A 24,935-nucleotide genomic window follows, 5' to 3' on the forward strand; every position below is an offset into this window, starting at 1 on the left:
CTGCCAGGATTCCTGCTCCAAATGACCATCCAATTGGACAGTGCCAGAGGCAAAGGTCAGGGTGAGGATGACAGCAGTACGATGGTGATACTCCCCAGGTAGAATAGCCACCGGCACTTCCATTCCAGAATCTCCTGTGAACTATGACAGCTCTGGGGCCTGGGAGGGGTGACAGACATTGGCAACTCCCCTGGGATCACAGAGAGGACAGAAATCAAAAAGGAGAGAAAATCAGCTGGAACTACAGTAACACAGAGTCCAAGTCCCTGACTCATTGACCTCTCGGCCATACATAAGTCCAGGTCCAACTGATTAACCGACTAACCGGAACATTGTCAATCACTTTGTGTGCACTAACATACACACACAGTCTCTCTCTCACACACACACACACATATACACAGACCAACACGCCCACTCCCATCTATGCACATAGAGTCAACAACAAAGCACACACTCACCAACATGCACACGTGAACGCACATACTGTCACCACCACACTCCCAAACCCAACATACACACACACACTCTCACTTACACACACACACACATACACACACTCTCACTTACACACACACACACACACACACACACAGCAGTAGCGGTCCACTGACATCACTGTAATAACAAACCACCTGCCAGAATGTTCTATCAGACACAAAATTTATGGGTTTCCTGAGTGACAGGTAATGACTGGAGTACGGAGATACTGAGATACAGAGTGCGTAGATTTAACCGGACTCTCTGCTGGAAGATGCTCTTAGTGCAATCACATCTTTTATTAATCAGTCACGTAATCGATACAATAGTAGATTAAACCAAGAGTCTCAGTGACCCTCTCACAGACTGAACACGGGCTCTGCTCGGGGCAGGGTTAATGTAAGTTCACTGCTTGTGTTACTCTGTGAACACAATCACCCCCTGATCCCTGACCTCCAGTCTGCCCAGACTAATAGATTCACACGATGAAGGAGGCCATTTGGCCTCTTGTGTCTGTGCTGATTCTCTGCAATAGCACCAGATTGAAACTACGCCGTCATCTGTAACTTATCACCCTGAGCAATTTCTTCCTTTTCTGATTTCCTTTTGAGAGCCTCCACTGAAGCTGCCTCCATCAAATTCCAAATCCGCTGGGAGAAATGATTTATTCTTATTCCTCCATTGGGAGTTCTGTGCCTATCGCTGAAATCACTCCCCTCAATGTCTCCCCTCAATGTCTCCCCTCAATGTCTCCCCTCAATGTCTCTGCCAACAGAGGCAGCTTCTCCTGATCACCTCTCTACAGAACCCTTGTGGTTCTGAAATCCCCAACACCCCCAACAACCCCCAATAACCCCCAACAACCCCCAATGCCCACCCCCAACAACCCCCAATAACCCCCAACCCCACCCCCAACAACCCCCAATAACCCCCAATCCCCAACCCAACAGCCCCCAATCCCCACCCCAACAAACTCCAACAACCCCCAATCCCCACCCCAACAACCCCCAATCCCCACCCCAACAAACTCCAACAACCCCCAATCCCCACCCCAACAACCCCCAATCCCCACCCCAACAACCCCCAATCCCCAACCCAACAGCCCCAATCCCCACCCCAATAACCCCCAATCCCCACCCCCAACAACCCCCAATAACCCCCAATCCCCACCCCAACAAACTCCAATAACCCCCAATCCACACCCCAACAACTCCCAATCCCCACCCCAACAACCCCCAATCCCCACCCCCAACAACCCCCAATCCCCACCCCCAACAACCCCCAATCCCCACCCTCAACAACCCCCAATCCCCACCCTCAACAACCCCCAATCCCCACCCTCAACAACCCCCAATCCCCACCCCAACAACCCCCAATCCCCAACCCAACAGCCCCAATCCCCACCCCAATAACCCCCAATCCCCACCCCCAACAACCCCCAATAACCCCCAATCCCCACCCCAACAAACTCCAATAACCCCCAATCCCCACCACAACAACTCCCAATCCCCACCCCCAACAACCCCCAATCCCCACCCCCAACAACCCCCAATAACCCCCAATCCCCACCCCAACAAACTCCAATAACCCCCAATCCCCACCCCAACAACTCCCAATCCCCACCCCCAACAACCCCCAATCCCCACCCCCAACAACCCCCAATCCCCACCCCCAACAACCCCCAATCCCCACCCCCAACAACCCCCAATAACCCCCAATCCCCACCCCAACAAACTCCAATAACCCCCAATCCCCACCCCAACAACTCCCAATCCCCACCCCCAACAACCCCCAATCCCCACCCTCAACAGCCCCCAATCCCCACCCCCAACAACCCCCAATCCCCACCCCCAACAACCCCCAATCATCCCCAATCCCCACCCCCAACAACTCCCAATCCCCACCCCCAACAACTCCCAATCCCCACCCCCAACAACCCCCAATCCCCACCCCCAACAACCCCCAATAACCCCCAATCCCCACCCCAACAAACTCCAATAACCCCCAATCCCCACCCCAACAACTCCCAATCCCCACCCCCAACAACCCCCAATCCCCACCCCCAACAACCCCCAATCCCCACCCTCAACAGCCCCCAATCCCCACCCTCAACAGCCCCCAATCCCCACCCCCAACAACCCCCAATCCCCACCCCCAACAACCCCCAATCCCCACCCCCAACAACCCCCAATCACCCCCAATTCCCACCCCCAACAACTCCCAATCCCCACCCCCAACAACCCCCAATCCCCACCCCCAACAACCCCCAATAACCCCCAATCCCCACCCCCAACAACTCCCAATCCCCACCCCCAACAACCCCCAATCCCCACCCCCAACAACCCCCAATAACCCCCAATCCCCACCCCCAACAACCCCCAATAACCCCCAATCCCCACCCCAACAACCCCCAATCTAACAGCCCCCAACCCCCACCCCAACAAACTCCAATAACCCCCAATCCCCACCCCAACAACTCCCAATCCCCACCCCAACAACCCCCAATCCCCACCCCAACAACACCCAATAACCCCCAATAACCCCCAATCCCCAACCCAACAGCCCCAATCCCCACCCCAATAACCCCCAATCCCCACCCCCAACAACCCCCAATCCAACAGCCCCCAATCCCCACCCCAACAAACTCCAATAACCCCCAATCCCCACCCCAACAACTCCCAATCCCCACCCCAACAACTCCCAATCCCCACCCCAACAACCCCCAATCCCCACCCCCAACAACCCCCAATCCCCACCCCCAACAACCCCCAATAACCCCCAATCCCACCCCCAACAACCCCCAATCCCCACCCCAACAAACTCCAATAACCCCCATCCCCACCCCCAACAACCCCCAATAACCCCCAATCCCCACCCCAACAAACTCCAATAACCCCCAATCCCCACCCCCAACAACCCCCAATAACCCCCAATCCCCACCCCAACAAACTCCAATAACCCCCAATCCCCACCCCAACAACTCCCAATCCCCACCCCAACAACCCCAATCCACACCCCCAACAACCCCAATCCCCACCCCCAACAACCCCCAATCCCCACCCCAAACAACCCCCAATCCCCACCCCCAACAACCCCCAATCCCCACCCCCAACAACCCCCAATCCCCACCCCAAACAACCCCCAATCCCCACCCCAAACAACCCCCAATCCCCACCCCCAACAACCCCCAATCCCCACCCCCAACAACCCCCAATCCCCACCCCCAACAACCCCCAATCCCCACCCCCAACAACCCCCAATCCCCACCCCAACAACCCCAATCCCCACCCCAACAACCCCAATCCCCACCCCAACAACCCCAATCCCCACCCCAACAACCCCCAATAACCCCCAATCCCCACCCCAACAACCCCCAATAACCCCCAATCCCCACCCCAACAACCCCCAATAACCCCCAATCCCCAACCCAACAACCCCCAATAACCCCCAATCCCCAACCCAACAGCCCCAATCCCCACCCCAATAACCCCCAATCCCACCCCCAACAACCCCCAATAACCCCCAATCCCCACCCCAACAACCCCCAATAACCCCCAATCCCCAACCCAACAACCCCCAATAACCCCCAATCCCCAACCCAACAGCCCCAATCCCCACCCCAATAACCCCCAATCCCACCCCCAACAACCCCCAATAACCCCCAATCCCCACCCCAACAAACTCCAATAACCCCCAATCCCCACCCCAACAACTCCCAATCCCCACCCCAACAACTCCCAATCCCCACCCCAACAACCCCAATCCCCACCCCAATAACCCCCAATCCCCACCCCCAACAACCCCCAATAACCCCCAATCCCCACCCCAACAAACTCCAATAACCCCCAATCCCCACCCCAACAACCCCCAATAACCCCCAATCCCCAACCCAACAGCCCCAATCCCCACCCCAATAACCCCCAATCCCCACCCCCAACAACCCCCAATAACCCCCAATCCCCACCCCAACAAACTCCAATAACCCCCAATCCCCACCCCAACAACCCCCAATAACCCCCAATCCCCAACCCAACAGCCCCAATCCCCACCCCAATAACCCCCAATCCCCACCCCCAACAACCCCCAATAACCCCCAATCCCCACCCCAACAAACTCCAATAACCCCCAATCCCCACCCCAACAACTCCCAATCCCCACCCCAACAACCCCCAATCCCCACCCCCAACAACCCCCAATCCTCACCCCCAACAACCCCCAATCCCCACCCCCAACAACCCCCAATCCCCACCCCCAACAACCCCCAATCCCCACCCCCAACAACCCCCAATCCCCACCCCCAACAACCCCCAATCCCCACCCCCAACAACCCCCAATCCCCACCCCAACAACCCCCAATCCCCAACCCAACAGCCCCAATCCCCACCCCAATAACCCCCAATCCCCACCCCCAACAACCCCCAATAACCCCCAATCCCCACCCCAACAAACTCCAATAACCCCCAATCCCCACCCCAACAACTCCCAATCCCCACCCCAACAACTCCCAATCCCCACCCCAACAACCCCAATCCCCACCCCAATAACCCCCAATCCCCACCCCCAACAACCCCCAATAACCCCCAATCCCCAACCCAACAGCCCCAATCCCCACCCCAATAACCCCCAATCCCCACCCCCAACAACCCCCAATAACCCCCAATCCCCACCCCAACAAACTCCAATAACCCCCAATCCCCACCCCAACAACCCCCAATAACCCCCAATCCCCAACCCAACAGCCCCAATCCCCACCCCAATAACCCCCAATCCCCACCCCCAACAACCCCCAATAACCCCCAATCCCCACCCCAACAAACTCCAATAACCCCCAATCCCCACCCCAACAACTCCCAATCCCCACCCCAACAACTCCCAATCCCCACCCCAACAACCCCCAATCCCCACTCCCAACAACCCCCAATCCCCACCCCCAACAACCCCCAATCCCCACCCCCAACAACCCCCAATCCCCCCCAATCCCCACCCCCAACAACTCTCAATCCCCACCCCCAACAACTCCCAATCCCCACCCCCAATCTCCACCCCCAACAACTCCCAATCCCCACCCCCAACAACTCCCAATCCCCACCCCCAACAACCCCCAATCCCCACCCCCAACAACTCCCAATCCCCACCCCCAACAACCCCCACCTCCTGTGAATCTTCTCCTAATCGTGTAAAACAGCCCCAACCTCCCCCATTTGTTGAAGCAACTCAAACCCCTCAAATTGGCACATTCCTTCAGCATCAGTGGGTCAAACTCCTCGAAGTCATTGACCCTACTCCATCGGAGGGAGGTGTCTTGGTAATGTCACTGAATTATTCATCCAAAAGGCACCCAGGCTAATATCCTGGGGACACGTGTTTGAAACTCACCACAGTAGATGGTGAGTCAATCACAAATGTGGAATTAGAAAGCCAGTTTAATGGAGACCATTGTGTGAAGGATCTGGAATTGAAAACTAATCACCATGACCATGACATCATCAATTGATGCAAAAAACCCATCTGCTTCACTACTGACCTTTAGGGAAGGAAATCTGCCTTTCTTGCATGTCTGGTCTACACATGACCCACAGCAATAGGGTTGACTGACCCCTGAAATGGCCAATTCGAGAGCCAGTCAGTTCAAAGACATGCAGCATAAGCGAGTGATTGAGTATCTGACAGGTTGTTGCTCAGGTAAAATCTGAAACATTTGTTTCTGATATTTATAACATGACTGATTAAATAATTTGGCATTATTCTTGTTTACCATTGTTTGTGTTATTGTCTTCTGCATTTTGGGTGCAGACTGGAGAGGGGTGAAGTTTGGGGAGGAGATGGGGAGTTGAATATTGTGGCAAGGGTGAGGATGAGGGAGGGGGGGTGAAGATTGAAGAAGGGGTGGGGAGTTAAATTGGGGGAGGGGTGGGGGTGAAGACTAGAGAGAGGGTGGGAGGACTGAAGATCAGGGAGGTACTGGGGGTAGAGATTGGGGAGGGGGATGTAAGGGAGTGAAGATGGAGGATGAGGATTGGGATGAAGCTTGAAAAGGGGGGAGGGGTGTGACGCTGGGAGAGAGATGTGATGAAATTTGGGGGCTGTTGAAGAATTGATGGGCGGGTGGTATCCAGAGAGAATTTCCGCCCAGTGACCAGTAAATCCTGTCGGTAAAGCCTCACATTTGGAATCTGGGGCTGGTTTCTGGAGAATATGAAAATTGGTCTCTAGCTGATTAAATTAGTGAGATTAAAAGAAAAAAACACCTATTTCTCTCTGACAGATGGAAATTTCACACAGGGAGAATTTTCTAAATTATAAATCTCTCATTTCCTTCCCATTTTGATAATGAAGAAAAAAAATCCTTTTTTTTAAAAACCAGAAGTCATTTAAACAATTAAATTTGAAACATTACGATTTGATTTTGGCAACTGGTATTTGTAGATTGTGTGAACAATACACACATTTTTTTACAGTCTGTTATCACATCAAATCATAGAATGTTCCAGAACATTTTGTGCTGGTATTTTCATCACAAGGTCCTGCTCACCTCCCCCGACTGTAAGTATTCATTCTTTCAAAAATGACAATCACATTTTCTTTCTAAAATAAAAATTACTTGCACCATCTCTTAACAAGAACCAGACGATACAGAGGGTCCAAAATGGAAACAGAAAGTTCTGGAAGCTTGAGGGGTGGGGGTGGGGGTGGGGTGGGGGGAGTCAGGTCAGGCAAGTGTCTGAAAGGAGTTAAGATTTCAGTTCATTAGCCTCCCATCACCACCAGAAACCTTAAAACTCAGTCTTTCTCTCTCTCCTCAAACGGTGCTTGAGCCCTTCCAAGTGTTTGCGGTGTTTTCCTTTTTGTGTCTTTGCAACAGCCTGCATTTGTGCAGCGCCTTCAGCACAAGCAGCCACACGCATGGAACCTGACTCTTGTTACAAAGAGAGATGGGGCGCCCAAACGTTTTCCTCCCTCACACTCGTCAGGACCAGTTACAAGAATGCCAACTGCAAGTGGTCACAATAAATTGTACTACAGGAGAAAAGGGGGATGATGTTGATTGGCTGAGGGGTCTCCGTGGAGAAATCAGCAGGGAACTATTGGCTCATCAGGCTCTCTTGGTGATTAAAAAAAACACAACATTCGAAGCCATTCCTTTTTTTTGTGAAGAGTATCTGCATCTGGAAAAGAGCCACGTTATAAGCTTGACTCACTTGCTTGCGATCGTTTGAAATTTGGCACAGGTCCTGATGAGTGGACAATAAAACTCTCTGAGAAACGTCTCTCTTTTCAGCTTCTAATGTGAGTAAAATGGCCCAAACATATTACTAAACATCAACGAGTTTGACACCAAGTGATACCAGGCACTCTCGCAGGTGATCCTGAAAGATGATAACGAGAGAGGTGGAGAGATATAAGGAAAGAATTCCAAAGATTTGGGATCGGGCATTGCCAGTATTCACTATTTTTTTCATGGGATACAGGCGTCGTCAGTGTGGCATTTGTCCTTAATTGCCCCTTGAACAGGGTGGCCTGCAAGGGCCATTTGGGGTGGCATGGTGGCTCAGTGGTTAGCACTGCTGCCTCACAGCACCAGGGAGCCGGGTTCAATCAGGAATCCTGATGAAGGGCTTATGCTCGAAACGTCGAATTCTCTATTCCTGAGATGCTGCCTGGCCTGCTGTGCTTTGACCAGCAACACATTTGTAGCAGCTTCTCCCTTCTCCAACAATTGCCCCAGTGATTAAAACGGGGTGGGTAGGGGGTAGAGGAGATGTTTGCAGAGCTGGGGTGGGTTTTGAATACAAACAGGTCAATCTTAAACTTGGGCACACTCAGACTGGAAGCCAATTGTGAACAAGTGCAAGTTGAGCAGGCTGTTGGGGGAGAGGGGAGGAGGCATCAGACAAGGGGTTAACAGTGACAAAAGCAAATATGACTAAAACAGCACTCTTTAACAGGAAATGCCCATGTCATACAAGCCGCCTATGTACTGCTACTTTAGAAGCTGTTTGAGTGACTCAGTCCGTTGTAAAAATCAGCCCAGCAGCAAGTTCGAATTCACTGTAAAACTGGCCAACAGAAACACCAAAGGAATGTGCATGTGTTTGTGATATCAGCAGGGGTTGGAGCAAAAGGCCTTCCAGCAACTGAGTGAGTGGGCACCATCTGCCTAAAGCACTTCCAGCTGGTGAGACTGGCGTCTCCTGGTCAGGCAGAGCTTTCCCAGAGATTCCCTCCGTCGCAGGGCAGCCAGTGGTCTTCACCTTGCGGGATCGTCGGGATCATCATCAGGCAGGATAATAAAAAGGAGCAGCCCCAAGCCCGAGACGACATTACATGCAGCGACATCTCTTTCACAATTTGCAGCCTTGCTTTCAAATCTATTTAACGCCTCCGCCTCCTTTGCTATCTTTTTATAGATTCATTCACAGCTGGGCCAGCATGTATTGCCCATTCCTAAATACACAGAAGACAGTCAGGACTCAACCACACTGCTGTGGGTCTGGAGTCACCCCAGACCAGGTAATGATGGCAGATTTCCATCTGTAAAGGACATTGACAAACCAGAACAGGTTTACCTTGACAATTGGCAGTGATTCCAGACTTTTATTGAATTCAAATTCCACCATCTGTCATGGCAGGATTCAAACTTGGGTTCACAGAACATTAATCACTGGAGTAATATTTTATCGATGATATTACCAGACTGTCACCTACCCCTCTAATCTTCTCTAAAACCCTCTGAGATCTGTGTCCTTTTTAATCCGATTTCTATCGGGTGCACCATTAACGGCCGTGCCTTCAGCTGCCTGAATCCCAGGCTCTGGAATTCCGTCCCTCAACCTTTCCACCTCTCCCTGCCTCTTCAGGAGCCTCTTTGAAGCCAACCATTTTGCCAAAGTTTCTGGTCACCTGCCCTAATACTTCCTAATGTGGCTCGACATCAGGTTTTGCCTGACAATCGTTCCTTGGAATGGTTTACCCTGTCATTGGCGCTACATGAATGTAATTTGTTGCATTTTAAAAAAAATATTTTATCATCTGTACTCAAGTACAGAAGTAGAGTGGGTAGTGTCTAATAGCAGCACATACAGTGTACCTAGGTACAAAAAAAAACTCAGGTATAAAGTAGTAAAAGGAACAAGGTTAAAAAGTTAAACATTACAGACCTTCATAGAACAAATCAAAAATAACGAAAGATGGTAATAGTTAACACTAAAGTCCTTCTTAACATAAAGTAGAAAAATTAAAGAATAAAGTTAACATTTTAACAGTCTTTGAGTGCTTGCTGGCACTTCAGTCTCCTTCGCTCAGCTCACTCTCCAGGACATATCTGTTCTTGCCAATGCTGCAGTAACTGGGGGATCTTCCCTGCTTTTAAGAATATCCTGAGCAGGTTCTGGGAGCATCATTCAGATTCCACAACGGACTCATGGTTAATCCTCAGCTGGACAGACATCGCCTGATTTTGGGCACCATACTTTAGGAAGGGTGCAGAGGAGATCCGAGGGGGACATGGTGCCTCAGTGACACGGAGAGACTGGGTTGTTCTCCTCGGAGCAGGGCAGATTAAGAGGAGATTTACTAGAACTCTTCAAATTTCAGAAGGGTTCAGACAGGAAAAATAAGGAGAAACTGTTTTCACTGACAGGAGGATTGGTAACTGGGGGGGGGGGGGGGGAACATGGATTGACCAGAACTGGTGGGAGAATATAAATGAATTAAATTTTAGTTTTCAAAGCGAGTTGGAGAGATCTGGGACGCGTTACCCAGAAAGGAAACATTTTGAAGACCATTGAGCGTGAGATTAATTGGAGAGCTCTCAAAGAGCAATCAGAGGTGTGATGGGCTGAATAGCCTCCTTCTGCTCTGCACCATCGTATGTGAAGCCAACACCGATGATGCTCAACGACCCCGCAGTTGAGTGAGGGGGAGAAGCACTCGAACAATAAACTGACCCAGAATCTCTGAGACAGCCCACCCCCAGGTGACTGTGCAATGGATAGACACTCCTGCACTGTCATAGGTACAGGGTCATCCCCATCATCTGAGGGCTGTGGGGGTCACTGTCTCAGACCTGTACAATTGTAATAGGAGACCTGGCACGCTTATCCCAAAGCCCTGCTTCACTGGCAACCTTCCCCCCCACCCCCACCCAACCCCCCACTACCACCAAACAGAGGGTTTTTAAAATATTCCTTTATAGGATAGGATTGTCACTGGCCTGATGAAGGAGCAGCACTCCGAAAGCTAGTGCTTCCAAATAATCCTGTTGGACTACAGCCTGGTGTTGTGTGATTTTTAACTTGGTCCACCGGCCCCTCCACATCACTGGCAAAAGCTGTCTCTATTTGCCCTTTTAAATAAGTGGCTCACTCAGACCATTTCAGAGGGCAGTTAAGAGAGTCCACCAAGCTGTTGTGGGTGTGGAGTCACACATAGGCTCAGACTGGGTAAGATGGCAGATATACCGCTTAAAGAGCTTTAATGAAACAGAACGGATTTTTATGACTGTCAATGATAGTTGTCCTGGTCACTATCACTGAGACTAGGTTTTCACTCTAGATTTATTGATTGAACTTCAAGAACACAGTAGGTCCAGCAAGATCCCACACACTGCAACGTGGGTCACGACTAGATCATGTTCTTTTGGTCAGTTGACATTTGACACCGGGGCGGGAAGCTCCATCTCTCATTGTGTGGCCCTATTTCCTTTCCCAATTGTATGTTTGTCCAACTCCCTTTTGGAAAATTCCCATTGGATTTGCCCCCCAGATCACAACCACAAAAATTCGCCTCAGCTTCCCCTCCCGTTCTTTTACTGATTCCCATCAATCTCTGTCCCTCTGTCTGTCCAGCCAACGGGAACCGTTTCTCTGGATTTAGTCCATTGGAATCTCCACTGATACCAACTATCTGCTGATAAATTCCAACAGTCAATACTCGCCTCTGATTATTTTAAAATATAAAGCTAATCTTTTTCTTAAATCAAAAATATCTATTTATTTAGACATAGAAATTAGGAGCAGGATAAGGCCTTTCAGCCCTTCTGCCATTCAATATAATCATGACTGATCATCCAACTCAAGTCCACTGTTCCCTCTTTGTCCCCAAACCTTGAAACATAAATATAGCACAGGAATAGACCCTTTGGCCCATCCTGTCTCTGCTGACCGTGATGCCAATCCAAACCAGTTTCATCTGCCTGCACATAGCCCGTATCCCCCTATTCCCTGCCTGTTCATGTGTCCGTCTAAACCCCTCTTAAACCTTGCTATTGTATCTGCTTCTCCACCTCCCTCGGCAGCACATTCAGGTGTCTACCACCCTCTGTGTGAAAAAGGATGATGTCTCTTTTTTCTAAGGCGTGTTTATTTAAGATAGTTAACATGAAATGCAGGCTAGTCTTTATGCTTGCGTTGGCATTAGAATTGAAACGCTGCTTGTCACTGGCTGAGGGGATGCACCCTTTGACCCCTTTAGCCCCAAGGAGGGCACACATCTCCTTGAAAATGAACAGTTTTCTCCTTTTTTTTCACTTTTAAAGGCTAGGATTTTATTATTCTTAATCTCAATGTATTTCAGACATTTTGCTGCTACTGGACATCAGCAAAGGCAGACTAACACCATCGAAACACTTCAACATTTCAAACGGCCAGATCCAATCTCCCCCTTAACCTTCTCTGCTCTAAGGACAACAATTCAATATTCTCCACTCTATCCAAGTCAATAGAATCATAGAGATGTACAGCACAGAAACAGACCCTTCGGCCCAACCCATCCGTGCCGACCAGATATCCCAACCCAATCTAGTCCCACCTGCCAGCACTCGGCCCATATCCCTCCAAACCCTTCCTATTCATTTACCCATCCAGATGCCTTTTAAATGTTGTCATTGTATCAGCCTCTACCACCTCCTCTGAAAATGTGTTGCTGAAAAAGCGCAGCAGGTCAGGCAGCATCCAGGGAACAGGAGATTCGACGTTTCGGGCATGAGCCCTTCTTCAGGAAGGCTTATGCCCGAAACGTCGAATCTCCTGTTCCCTGGATGCTGCCTGACCTGCTGCGCTTTTTCAGCAACACATTTTCAGCTCTGATCTCCAGCATCTGCAGACCTCACTTTCTCCTCTACCACTTCCTCTGGCAGCTCATTCCATACACGTACCACCCTCTGTGTGAAAAAGTTGCCACAGGTCTCTTTTATATCTTTCCCCTCTCACCCTAAACCTATGCCCTCTAGTTCTGGACTCACCCACCCCAGAGAAAAGACTTTGTCCATTCACACTATCCATGCCCCTCATAATTTTGTAAACCTCTATAAGGTCACCCCTCAGCCTCCGACGCTCCAGGGAAAACAGCTCCAGCCTGTTCAGCCTCTCCCTGTAGCTCATATCCTCCAACCCTGGCAACATCCTTGTAAATCTTTTCTGAACCCTTTCAAGTTACTGAGGTCCCTCCTCCCACTGGAGGTAATCCCATTCGCCACCCTCCCCGACGCCTTAGCATTGATCCGAAGATGCTGGGCCCAGAGATCATAAAGTAGGCAAGCAGCAGGCAGCCATTCAGCCCCTTGTGCCCACTCTACCATTCGATAAGATCCTTGGCCGCTCCCATTGTGGGTATGAATTCACAAAACCCGCCAGTCAAAGAAAAATCTAACTGGGCCTCGAATTTAATCGGTGACCCAGCACACCCCTCACTGCTCTGAGGGAGAATTCCACTGACGCACGATCCTCTGAGAGAAGAAATCTCTTCTCATCTTTAACGTCTGACACATTTCTGTCAATTTTTTTCACCTCAGCGAAGAGCTAATGTTGAAGACAATCAGTAAAAAAAAGAACTGGCGACTGATTTTTATACACCCAAGCCCTCACACACCCAGTGTGCACTGCATCTGCCCACAGATTATTAAAATTCAACAATTTATTCCTGCTTTTCCCTTTCGGAAAGTTGGGAAAACCGAATAACGAGCACAATCGCTGACCCTTCCATTTGCCCCAAGTTTCAAGCATTTGTTGTGTTTGATTTTGGATTCAAGTGTTTGTTGGTGCGACAATCATTATCCAGGGACTCAGTTTCCAAACAGGAAAAGAACTCAGTGTTTCTATGAAGCGTTAATCTCACCCTGTGTTCTGTTAAACACCAAACACAGTCAGTAAATGCTTCCAGTTGTGGGGTATTTTTGCTAAAACTCAAACACTCCTCTCCATTTAGTCTCATTTGGTAAATTTGGAAAAGGCCGGAATTTCAGTGACAGGACACTGAGGGAGCTGGACCTCGGGGGTGAGGGTCCAGAGAGGCGTCACTCTGAGGAGGGCAAGGGAAGGTGACATCTCTGAGAAAGGGGCAACGAGGGCTGGGGGAAAAGGGAAGGGGAGGAGAGGAGGGGGAATAGAGGGTGAAGGGGGGTGTAGAGGGAGGAGGGGAGGGGGTATAGATGTAGGGGGAGGGGCAATAGAGGGAGGAGGGGAGGGGCAATGGGGAGGGGGAGGAGGGGAAAGGGAATGGGGGAATAGAGGGAGGAGGGGCGAGAGGAGGACAGGGGGCAGGGGAGGGGTAATAGAGGGAGAAGGAGGAGGAGGGGAAAGGGAATGGGAGAATAGAGGGAGGAGGGGGTGTAGAGGGAGGAGGGGAGGGGGTGTAGAGGGGCTAGATGGAGGGGAGGAGAGAGGGAATGGGGAGGAGGGGAGGGGAGGGGTGTAGAGGGAGGAGGGGAGGAGAAGGGAGGGGGAGGGGCAATAGAGGGAGGAGGAGGGGAATGGGGAGGGGGGAGGAGGGGAAAGGGAATGGAGGGAATAGAGGGAGGAAGGGAGGGGGTATAGAGGGAGGAGGGGGGAATAGAGGGAGGAGGGGTGAGAGGAGGGGAGGGGGAGGGGGAGGAGAAAGGGAATGGGGGAATAGAGGGAGGAGGGGGGTGTAGAGGGAGGAGGGGAGGGGGGTATAGATGGAGAGGGAGGGGCAATAGAGGGAGGAGGGGAGGGGGTATAGAGGGAGGGGGAGGGGAGAGGGAATGGGGGAATAGAGGGAGGAGGGGATGGGGTATAGGGGGCTAGATGGAGGGGAGGAGAGAGGGAATGGGGAGGAGGGGAGGGGAGGGGGTGTAGAGGGAGGAGGGGAGGAGAAGGGAGGGGCAATAGAGGGAGGAGGAGGAGGGGAAAGGGAATGGGGAATAGAGGGAGGAGGGGAGGGGGTATAGAGGGAGGAGGGGGAATAGAGGGAGGAGGGGAGGGGAGGGGGAGGAGGGGAAAGGGAATGGGGGAATAGAGGGAGGAGGGGGGTGTAGAGGGAGGAGGGGGGGTGTAGAGGGGCTAGATGGAGGGGAGGGAGTAGAGAGGGGAGAAGAATTGGTAGAGAAGAAGAGGAAGAGGGTTTTGGGAGGAGAGTGATGGGAAGAGAAGATAGAGAGGTGAGGGGGAATAGGTGGGGTGGCTGGAAGGATTGGGGAAGTGGGCAGGAAGAGATTGTGGTGGGAGGCAGGAAGCAAAAGGAAGTTTAGAGAGGAGGGGAGAGGAAGACAGGGAAAAGAGGAAAGAAGAGTGAGGTATTGAGGGAAATGGTGAGGAAGGGTGGAGAGGGAACAGATTAAGGAAGACATCTTTGAGAAGAGGAGGGGAGATATGGGGGGGCTGAGAGTAGGTTTGGGGAGACGTGGATGAGAGGTTTCCCTGTGCATCCTGAAATTCCTGCAGAATCCAACTCCTGACCATTGAGAGGGAGTTGGTCTTTTCCCTCAATGCCTCTCTCCTCCAAAATGACTCCTTCACTCAGTGAGAACCTCAGGGACTGGCTGTGAGAAATCCTCCATCTGATTCTGACTCATTGGGGTGGGGGTGTGTGTAGATAGCCAAACATTCGAGGAGTTACCCTTCAGCTGGGGGGGTGGGGGAGCAAGAGGTGATAGAATCTCCTCCCTTCCCATTAACCCAGTCTCTTTGCTCAGTGTGGCTGATGTGAAACTCTTTTGTGCACCTCCAGCTGACCCTGTGTAACACGGAGTTTGACTCAATCTGTTAACATTCAGCCCCTACCAATTCCAACGGAATGACCCCTTCTTCCAGCAGCCTCTCTCTCTCTCTCTCTCTGACCATCTCCCGGATCGGATACCCCCCCCCCCCAAGGCTTGGCATGTGAAACTGAGCACTGACTGACAGCACAGAATGAGGGCATTCAGCCCATTGTGTCAGGGCTGGCTCGCCAAAGCTGGAAAATTCACAGGTCCCACTCCCCCACCTATTCCCGTGCAATCTCCTTCGGCAGATCATGAAAACCAAATTTCTTCTTTGGCAGCTTCGATGCACGTTTCAGACCCTAAGCACTCGCTGTGGGTTAACATTTCTCCTCCTCTCCCTATTGCTACAAATGTCAAGGGCCCTAAACCTGTAACGTCGTGCCCAATCCTCCCACACTCCAGGGCAGGATTTCCAATCTGTCCAGACCCCTTGTGGTTTTGAATGCCTCGATCTTATTTGAACTGCTCTCGGCTATTCAACTCGGTGGGCATCAGGGGCTAAGCTAAATCAGGGTCACCCCTTGCCCCTCTGAACTCTGCAGTATGCCACATCATTGGTGGCCACCTCTCTCTCTATGTGGTTGGAGTGTGGATGCTTGGTGGAGATTGGGAAGGGGCTGGAATTTTGCTGTTTTATGTTCTCAGCCACCCCACCCCCGGCATCTTTAGAATAGCCACAGAAAACCAACACAGGGTGACATTTGGGGGGGAAAAAATACATTCCTGCTTTCCCAACCATTAAAAACAGAAATTCAACAGGCACATAAGCAAAAAAAATGACATTTCATTAAATTGAAAGAATAAAAAATCTAGAGCTTTCAGATTTGATTGTAAAACAAAAACAGACAAAACCCCACAAACAAAAGCCCCCCCAAAAAAATGTAAAACAAGCTTATTTTCGGGGAAGGTGGGGAGGTTTGTTTTCTGTCGGCTCAACGTCTTGCCGCTCGGTCCACCGCCTTTAATTGCCCTGCAGTCCCCAGTGTCTGCCCCCGGGCGGCGCTGGCGAGCCGCTGCTGGCTGCAGCCTTCCCCTTGCTCTCATTAAAGGCGAGCGGCTGGCTACCGCTGAGCCCTGATCAGCCCATTAGCCAGCATTGTATAAACGACATAGAACACTGGGCTACAATATACTCCACACGCCAGCAAGTCACCTTTAAGGTGAGGAGGCAACTCTCCATCCAAAGAGTTTCCACCTGGAGAAAAAGGGGAGTGGGGGCAAAAAAAAAGGAGAAAATTTAATAGGACAAAACTGAAAAAAACAGAAATAATGCAACCTGCATAGGAAAAAAAATTGCACCATTAATACAGGGGTGCAGAAAATTATTGAATGTAATGCACTTGGCATCTATTGCAAAACCTCTCCTGGATTGCATGCAAGTTTTTTTTCATATAAGAGGGTTGTCAAATGCAAGAAAGGTCTGGGGAAATTGCAAAAATGCAAGGCAGAAATTTTTGCAGATACTCACGATTTTAAAGGATTCTGAATGACTGTCGCCATTTTGATACAATAAAATACAGTAGGATCACAATTGTGGTTTTAACATTTCATTTGGACCATTCACAATATGGAACAGGGCTGCGGCCACGAAACAGCCAATCAGCAGCCCCCTGGTGCCTGGGGAGAGACGTCACCTGTGTGGAAGGGGGCGTGTCCGCGCCTGCGCCCCAGCTCCGGGGAGAGATTGGGGCAATGGGGGGGTTTCCCAGTGTCTGCTGGGAATTGTAGTCCATCTCCCCCCCTTTCCTCCCCCACCCTGAGACAACCTGTGCCAACTGGGAGTTGTAGCCCTTTCCACTCCTGCGTTCCCTTCCCCCTGGGAATGGTAATGTCCACTGATTACAAAGAGGGAAACCTCAGGGATTTAGCTGTATTAGAGAGAGGGTGCAGAGAATTGTCATCTAGCTACAATAAGGGAAACCTCAAGGATTTAATTGCACTTTACAGAGAGGGTGCAGGGGGCAATGCATCTAGTTAGAATGAGAGAAACCTCAGGGATTTGATTGCACTGTAGAGAGAGGGTGCAGGGGGAAATGCATCTAGTTAGAATGAGAGAAACCTCAGGGATTTGATTGCACTGTAGAGAGAGGGTGCAGGGGGAAATGCATCTAGTTAGAATGAGAGAAACCTCAGGGATTTGATTGCACTGTAGAGAGAGGGTGCAGGGGGAAATGCATCTAGTTAGAATGAGAGAAACCTCAGGGATTTGATTGCACTGTAGAGAGAGGGTGCAGAGAATTGTCATCTAGCTACAATAAGGGAAACCTCAAGGATTTAATTGCACTGTAGAGAGAGGGTGCAGGGGGAAATGCATCTAGTTAGAATGAGAGAAACGTCAGGGATTTAATTGCACTGTAGAGAGAGGGTGCAGGGGGAAATGCATCTAGTTAGAATGAGAGAAACCTCAGGGATTTGATTGCTACTGTAGATAAAGAGAAGGGGTGCAGGGGAAATTCACAGAGACGTTCACCTGGGGCTGGAGTGATTCAGCTATGAAGAGAGGGTGCAGAGGTTGGGGTTAATCTTCTTATAGCGAAGGGATTGGATTAATAACGCTGTACCAAGAACTGAGGAGCATAGCCAGAGAGAAACGTTCCCTTGAGTGAAGGAGGTCACTGACCGTGATCACAGTTTTAAGACAAGGAGCAGCGTGTTCAGAGGGGATGTGAGGAAGATCCCCCCCGAGGGTGGTAGGTATGTCTGAAAGGGTGGGGCCTGGGGTGGCAGGAGCTCTCACGATATTTGGAAACTTTTCAAATGTGCACTTGAAGCTAAAGCACACAGGGCTATGGGCCGAGACCTGGAAAACGGGATCAGGGTAGATAGATATTTGGTGATCAGCACAGCGACGATGGGCCAAAGGGTCTCATTCTGTGCTGTAAGAACTCTATGACTCACTCAGAGGACCAATTCCTCAATCACAATCTGACTGTAAGGTGGGAGCTCCCCCCAAATTTGCTGGCTTTTAATTTTTGAATGGGCAGTGCTGATTTTTGCAGGCAATTAACTCCCAGAAGTTTCTTTTTCAGTTTTGGCTGGATGTAATGGATGGTGCGTGGAGGGGGGCGAGGAATTAAAGTCACTTAGCATGCAATGCACTCACACACACACCCTCCCATGGAAGGGATGTTTTCAGTGCTCATTCCACTCACCTTGCAGCCCTGAGTACCTTGTTCCAATTTGATGTCCCAGTGTTATACTGTTGGAATTACTTCCAATAAGATGTTGAAACTGTGAATTTCCAAACCCCTGCCCACCCACTATCAACACCACCCTCAACCCTGCGCCCTGTCAGCTGAATGTTAATAAATCAACTCAAAAACATCTATTTTGAAGGCGAGGAGGGAGGGGGGGGCGTCATTAGGCGAAAGTGAGGCCTGCAGATCAGAGTCCAGATGCTGGAAAAGCACAGCAGGTCAGGCAGCATCCGAGGAGCAGGGAAATCGACGTTTCAGGCAAAAGCCCTTCATCAGGAATGAGGCTGGGGTGGGGTCATTACCACCCCCCGGGGGGGGGGGCAATCAACAACGCTCAATCGGCCTCACAAACACAGACCAGCGTGTGTGGGATGTTGCTGTGTATTTAGTACATAGTGCAGGGGGAACCTTCCCGGATTTACCGCCCTCTCCCTAATTGCCCTCGAAGTGGTGCAGCTGTATCCACCTAGATGTGTGTGTGTGTGTGTGTGTGTGTGTGTGGGGGGGGGGGGGGGGGGGGGGGGGGGGGGGGGGGGGGGGGGGAGGGTTCCTTGATGACACGGGTCCGATCGTACACCTTGAGGGTTTTTTTTGGCGTCTTTCCATAGGCGCCACTGAAATGCAAGTCTTTGCTCACCTTGTTCAAAGACGATTCCCCCACCCTGGGGGTACCTGTGGAATATTTGGGGTGCAGACTAATGAGCAGAAGACCATCCCACCCCATCCTGAACTTGTAACCCCCCACAAGCCCTCAGAGAACCCTGCATTACCCCAACTCACACATTTTAATGTCCCCTCCCGCATCAGATCAGATCAAAGCCTTTCACTGTGGCTTGGTCCACGTGACCATAAATCCAATTCCATTCACTGACTGGCAGAGCACAGCCTATGGGCGGAATGGCCTCTATCTGCACCTGTAATTTGTGGTCACTCTCATTGCTGGTCAAGTAACATCCTGATTTGGAAATTGTCAGCTGGGATTCCATGTCCCCCCCACCCCCCTGTGAATCCCTCCCCAGACCCACAACTTAAAATCCCTGCAATATTGAAGTCCCAGGCCATTCAGCCCATCAGGTCACACCGCCCCTCTGAAGACCATCCCCACCCTATCCCTGTAATCCTGCACTCCCCCAACCTCGCCTGCACATCCCTGGGGCAATAAATTTCCCATGGCCGGTCCACCCTGACCTGAGCATCTTTGGACTGTGGGAGGAAACTCCATGCAGGCATGGGGAGATTGTCTGTGTGGAGTTTGTACAGTCACCCAAGGCTGGGATCGAACCCGGGTCACTGACACTGGGAGGAAGCAGTGCTAACTACTGAGCCACCGTGCGGTCAAGAGGAACCTCGCACTCAGCTAAATTCCAGTCATTCCTGATTTTAATTTTTCCTCCTCAGGAAGGTTCCCAGGACTGAGTCCGGGAATGGTGGGGGCTGCCCATTGAGGAGTCTCTGCAAGAATGAGAGAAGAGACTCCTGCAACACTCTTAAAGGGACAGGCAGGGTAGGTGCAGATAGGATGTTCTCTCCTGAGCTGTAGGGAACATCCCAGGTGACACAGTTTCAGAATAAGAAGGAGATGAGGAGGAATTTCTTCACTCAAGGGACAGAGAGACTTTGGAATTCTGTGTCCCCTATAATATGGCTCTCCATGCCAACATCTCCACTAATGTTGGTGCTCCGGAGTGCTTCCCCCACCCACCATGCGCTCTGTCTGATCCCATCAGCATGTCTTTCTTAGAGTTTTACAGCAAGGGAAGGCCCATCATGTTGACACCATCCAGCAGACATACAGGTGTCCTCATCCCATGTCCCAGTCTGTAGCATTGCCTGCTGTGGCAGTCCAAGTGACCGATGTATTGGAGGTTCCTGCCCTCTGCTAACCCCTTGAAACAGCCAGTTCCAGACGCCCACTGCCTTCCGGGTGAAAACACACTCAAATCCTCTCTAGACAAACAACAACAAACACAAGCCAAAACAGAAATTGCTGGAAAAGCTCAGCAGGTCTGGCAGCATTTGTGGAGAGAAATCAGAGTTAACGGTTCAGGTCTAGTGACCCTTCTTCAGAGCAGAGGATTCCCCCAAATCCTCCCCACACTTCTCCCCATTTCCCCCTCCCACCCCTCTCCTCATTCCCCCTCCCTCTCCCCATTCCCACCCCCTCCCACCCCTCTCCCCATTCCCCCTCCCTCTCCCCATTCCCCCTCCCACCCCTCTCCCCATTCCCCCTCCCTCTCCCCATTCCCACCCCCTCCCACCCCTCTCCCCATTCCCCCTCCCTCTCCCCATTCCCACCCCCTCCTCTCCCCATTCCCCCCCCACCCCCTCCCCCATTCCCACCCCCTCCCTCTCCCCATTCCTACTCCCTCCCCACCCCCTACCCCCTCCCCATCCCCACCCCTAACCCCCTCCCCTCCCACTCCCACCCCCCTCCCCTCCCACTCCCACCCCCTCCCCACTCCCTCCCCACCCCCTCCCCACCCCCTCCCCACCCCTCTCCCCATCCCCTCCCCATCCCCTCCCCAACCCTCTCCCCTCCCACTCCCTCCCTCCCCCCCATCCCCACCCCCTCCCTCCCCCCCATCCCCACCCCCTCCCCTCCCAACCCTCTCCCCTCCCACTCCCTCCCTCCCCATCCCCAACCCTCTCCCCTCCCACTCCCTCCCCATCCCCCAACCCTCTCCCCTCCACTCCCTCCCTCCCCATCCCCAACCCTCTCCCCTCCCACTCCCTCTCTCCCCCATCCCCACCCCTACCCCATCCCCCCACCCCTCTCCCCATCCTCCCCACCCCTCTCCCCATCCCCCCACCCCTCTCCCCATCCTCCCCACCCCTCTCCCCATCCCCCCACCCCTCTCCCCATCCTCCCCACCCCTCTCCCCATCCTCCCCACCCCTCTCCCCATCCTCCCCATCCCTACCCCTCTCCCCTCTCCCACCCCTCTCCCCTCCCCCCCCACCCCTCTCCCCTCCCCACCCCTACCCCTCTCCCCTCCCACCCCTCCCCTCTCACCCTCCCCACCCCTCTCACCCTCCCCACCCCTCTCCCCTCCCCACCCCTACCCCTCTCCCCTCCCCACCCCTCTCCCCTCCCCACCCCTCTCCCCTCCCCACCCCTCTCCCCTCCCCACCCCTCTCCCCTCCCCACCCCTACCCCTCTCCCCACCCCTACCCCTCTCCCTCTCCCCACCCCTACCCCTCACCCCCTCCCCACCCCTACCCCTCTCCCCACCCCTCCCCTCTCTCCTCCCCACCCCTCTCCCCACCCCACCCCTCTCCCCCACCCCACCCCTCTCCCCACCCCTACCCCTCTCCCCACCCCTACCCCTCTCCCCACCCCTACCCCTCTCCCCTCCCCACCCCTACCCAACCCCTCTCCCCACCCCTACCCCTCTCCCCTCCCCACCCCTCTCCCCTCCCCACCCCTACCCAACCCCTCTCCCCCTCCCCACCCCTACCCCTCTCCCCCACCCCACCCCTCTCCCCCACCCCTACCCCTCTCCCCACCCCTACCCCTCTCCCCACCCCTACCCCTCTCCCCACCCCTACCCCTCTCCCCTCCCCACCCCTACCCCTCTCCCCTCCCCACCCCTACCCCTCTCCCCACCCCACCCCTACCCCTCTCCCCACCCCACCCCTACCCCTCTCCCCTCCCCTCCCACACCACCCCCTCCCCTCCCACACCACCCCCTCCCCATTCCCAACCCCTCCCCATTCCCAACCCTCTCCCCATTCCCAATCCTCTCCCCATTCCCAATCCTCTCCCCTCTCTCACCCCTCTTCCTATTCCCCTCCCACTCTCCCCACCCCTCCCCTCCCTCTCTCCCACCCCTCCCTCTCTCCCCCTCTCCTCCCCTCCTCCTCACCCCTGACCCCCCACCCTTACCCCCCTCCTCACCCCCCTCCTCACCCCCCTCCTCACCCCTCACACCCTCACCCCTCACCCCTCCCCTCTCACCCCTCCCCTCTCACCCCTCCCCTCCTCACCCTCACCCCTCCCCTCCTCACCCCTCACACCCTCCCCTCCTCACACCCTCCCCTCCTCACCCCCTCCCCTCCTCACCCCTCACACCCTCCCCTCCTCACCTCTCCCCCCTCCCGGTAAACTTCTTCCATTGCGAAGCCGGCGCTATCCAAATTCAAGTTTTCAAAAATGTTTATTTTGCAGTTGCGAATATCAGAAGCAGCTCCGACCACAGCGTGACGGTGCTGAGAAATGGTGCTGGGTTCGACTGGAGGTTAAGCACTTGAGAGTTTCCCTGATGGGGTTTATTGAGGCGTTTGTTTCAGCTCAGAGGGGAAGCTACTGTGCAGCCTGTCATATGACCAACAGGAATGGGCTGTTTTGTTTATGTTCTGGTCTCGCTCCCTCTTTAGGAACCGTGAGTTTCAGGAAATAAACTGCAGAACGTCGGGGAGGCGAGTGGGAGTCTGAAAAATCGAGTTATTTATTGAGGAAAAAACACAAGAGAGAGAGAGAAACAGAAACAGATAGATGGGAGAACTGAAGGGTCACCCTCTCACTGGGGAGAGCAGCAAGAACTTCCTGCTGGTGGACGAGAATGAAACGTTACAGGTAAAAACAGAAAGAGAGGACAGTGTTTGGTTGTGATGGGAGGGTGTGATTGATTTGGTTTCCCTACAATGATCTGAAACTGGGCAGGAATTGCGGCTTGTGTGGCAGTGAGCTCCTGGATTGGGAATATTGTAACAATGTGGACTGTAACAATGTGGACTGTAACAATGTGGATTGTAACAATGTGGATTGTAACAATGTGGACTGTAACCAGCGCCAGTCCCGGGGATACAATGTAACCCTCCGGCTGTATCCAGGGCCGGGGGCCGGGGACCGGGGAACAGGGAGAATTCTGACTCCGATCCCGGTTCTCGCCAGGCCGCTGTCCTCCCGTTTCAGAATGCGACACTCCCTGCTCCCTCTCACTTTCGGTTTGGTGTTTGTCCTGTTTATCTCTCACCCTTTTCTAATTCCCCACCCCCTCCAGATTTTTCACCCCCCCCCCCTCCAAATTGTTCACCCCCTCCCCAGATTCTTCACCTCCCTCCGCTCTTCACCCACCCCCCCCGCTCTTCACCCACCCCCCCCGTTCTTCACCCACCCCCCCCGTTCTTCACCCACCCCCCCCCGTTCTTCACCCACCCCCCCGCTCTTCACCCACCCCCCCCGCTCTTCACCCACCCCCCCCGCTCTTCACCCACCCCCCCCGCTCTTCACCCCCCCCGCTCTTCACCCCCCCCGCTCTTCACCCCCCCGCTCTTCACCCCCCCGCTCTTCACCCCCCCCGCTCTTCACCCCCCCCGCTCTTCACCCCCCCGCTCTTCACCCCCCCGCTCTTCACCCCCCCGCTCTTCACCCCCCCGCTCTTCACCCACCCCTCCACTGCTCTTCACCCACCCCCTGCTCTTCACCCACCCCCTGCTCTTCACCCACCCCCTGCTCTTCACCCACCCCCTGCTCCTCACTTCACCCCCCCCGCACTTCACCCCCCCCGCACTTCACCCCCCCTGCTCTTCATCCCCCCCGCTCTTCACCCCCCCGCTCTTCACCCCCTTTATCCCCCATGAACCACCCAATCATCTCCCACTCCCCACCCCCCAACTGCCTCCACACTTCTCCTCCCCCTCACCCCTTGTCTCCTCACTTCTCCTCTCCACCTCCCCCACCCCTACTGCCACCCCATCCCTCTCTAATCCCTCACCCCCCCCATCCCTCTCTTGTCCTTCACACACTGACCCTCCAAAATTAGTTATAATTGTGCTGTTTAAGGCTCAAGCCAACATCTTGGTTCTGACAGTTGTGTTTCTGAGTGCAAATTGTCGCTGGCTGTGTCCCAATAGGAACCACACACTTTGCACTTACATTGGCTGTGACTGGCGCTACATGAATGCAAGAAGCTTTATCTTCTCTTGAAAGGACAGTGCTGTTTAGAGGAGGTGTTTATGAGGGGTCTTGTCCTTCTCCATCTCCTCCCACACCGCGCCCCCCTTTTGTTTCTCGTGGGGACAGTCTAGCCAGTGACCCAATGTTACCAGCGGTAAATATGAGGTTAACCACTGGGCTAACCCAAAACCTGAAAGGGCTTTGCTGCAAATGCTCAAGTTAATTACTGACAAGTCAGCCTGTGGCCTAGTGGAAAACATTACCACCTCAGAGTCAGAGGTTCTGGCTTCAGATCACATGCTGAATGTAGACTGACTCTAAAGAGTTGGGGGGGAGGGTTGATTCTTCTGGAGCCCTCACAG

The 24,935-nt window shown here is 53.0% G+C and overlaps 2 protein-coding genes across 2 annotated transcripts in view; one reads left to right on the forward strand and one right to left on the reverse strand.

Annotated features, from left to right (window-relative positions):
• The window catches only part of dpf1 (double PHD fingers 1), a 196,971-nt gene extending 179,973 nt beyond the window's left edge, over positions 1-16,998 (reverse strand). Inside the window, exon 1 of the mRNA XM_060855942.1 lies at positions 16,947-16,998. Coding sequence (XP_060711925.1) covers positions 16,947-16,978 — 32 coding nt within the window. The 5' untranslated portion in view covers positions 16,979-16,998. The remainder of the gene's footprint in view (positions 1-16,946) is intronic.
• A 5,901-nt stretch (positions 16,999-22,899) lies between these two features.
• The window catches only part of si:ch211-11n16.2 (zinc finger FYVE domain-containing protein 1), a 39,130-nt gene continuing 37,094 nt past the window's right edge, over positions 22,900-24,935 (forward strand). The window contains exon 1 of the mRNA XM_060856166.1: positions 22,900-23,250. Within this exon, the coding sequence (XP_060712149.1) occupies positions 23,170-23,250 (81 nt within the window). The 5' untranslated portion in view covers positions 22,900-23,169. The remainder of the gene's footprint in view (positions 23,251-24,935) is intronic.

The sequence above is a fragment of the Hemiscyllium ocellatum genome, chromosome 47 (genome assembly GCF_020745735.1).
Source record: "Hemiscyllium ocellatum isolate sHemOce1 chromosome 47, sHemOce1.pat.X.cur, whole genome shotgun sequence".
Classification (NCBI taxonomy): Eukaryota; Metazoa; Chordata; class Chondrichthyes; order Orectolobiformes; family Hemiscylliidae; genus Hemiscyllium; species Hemiscyllium ocellatum.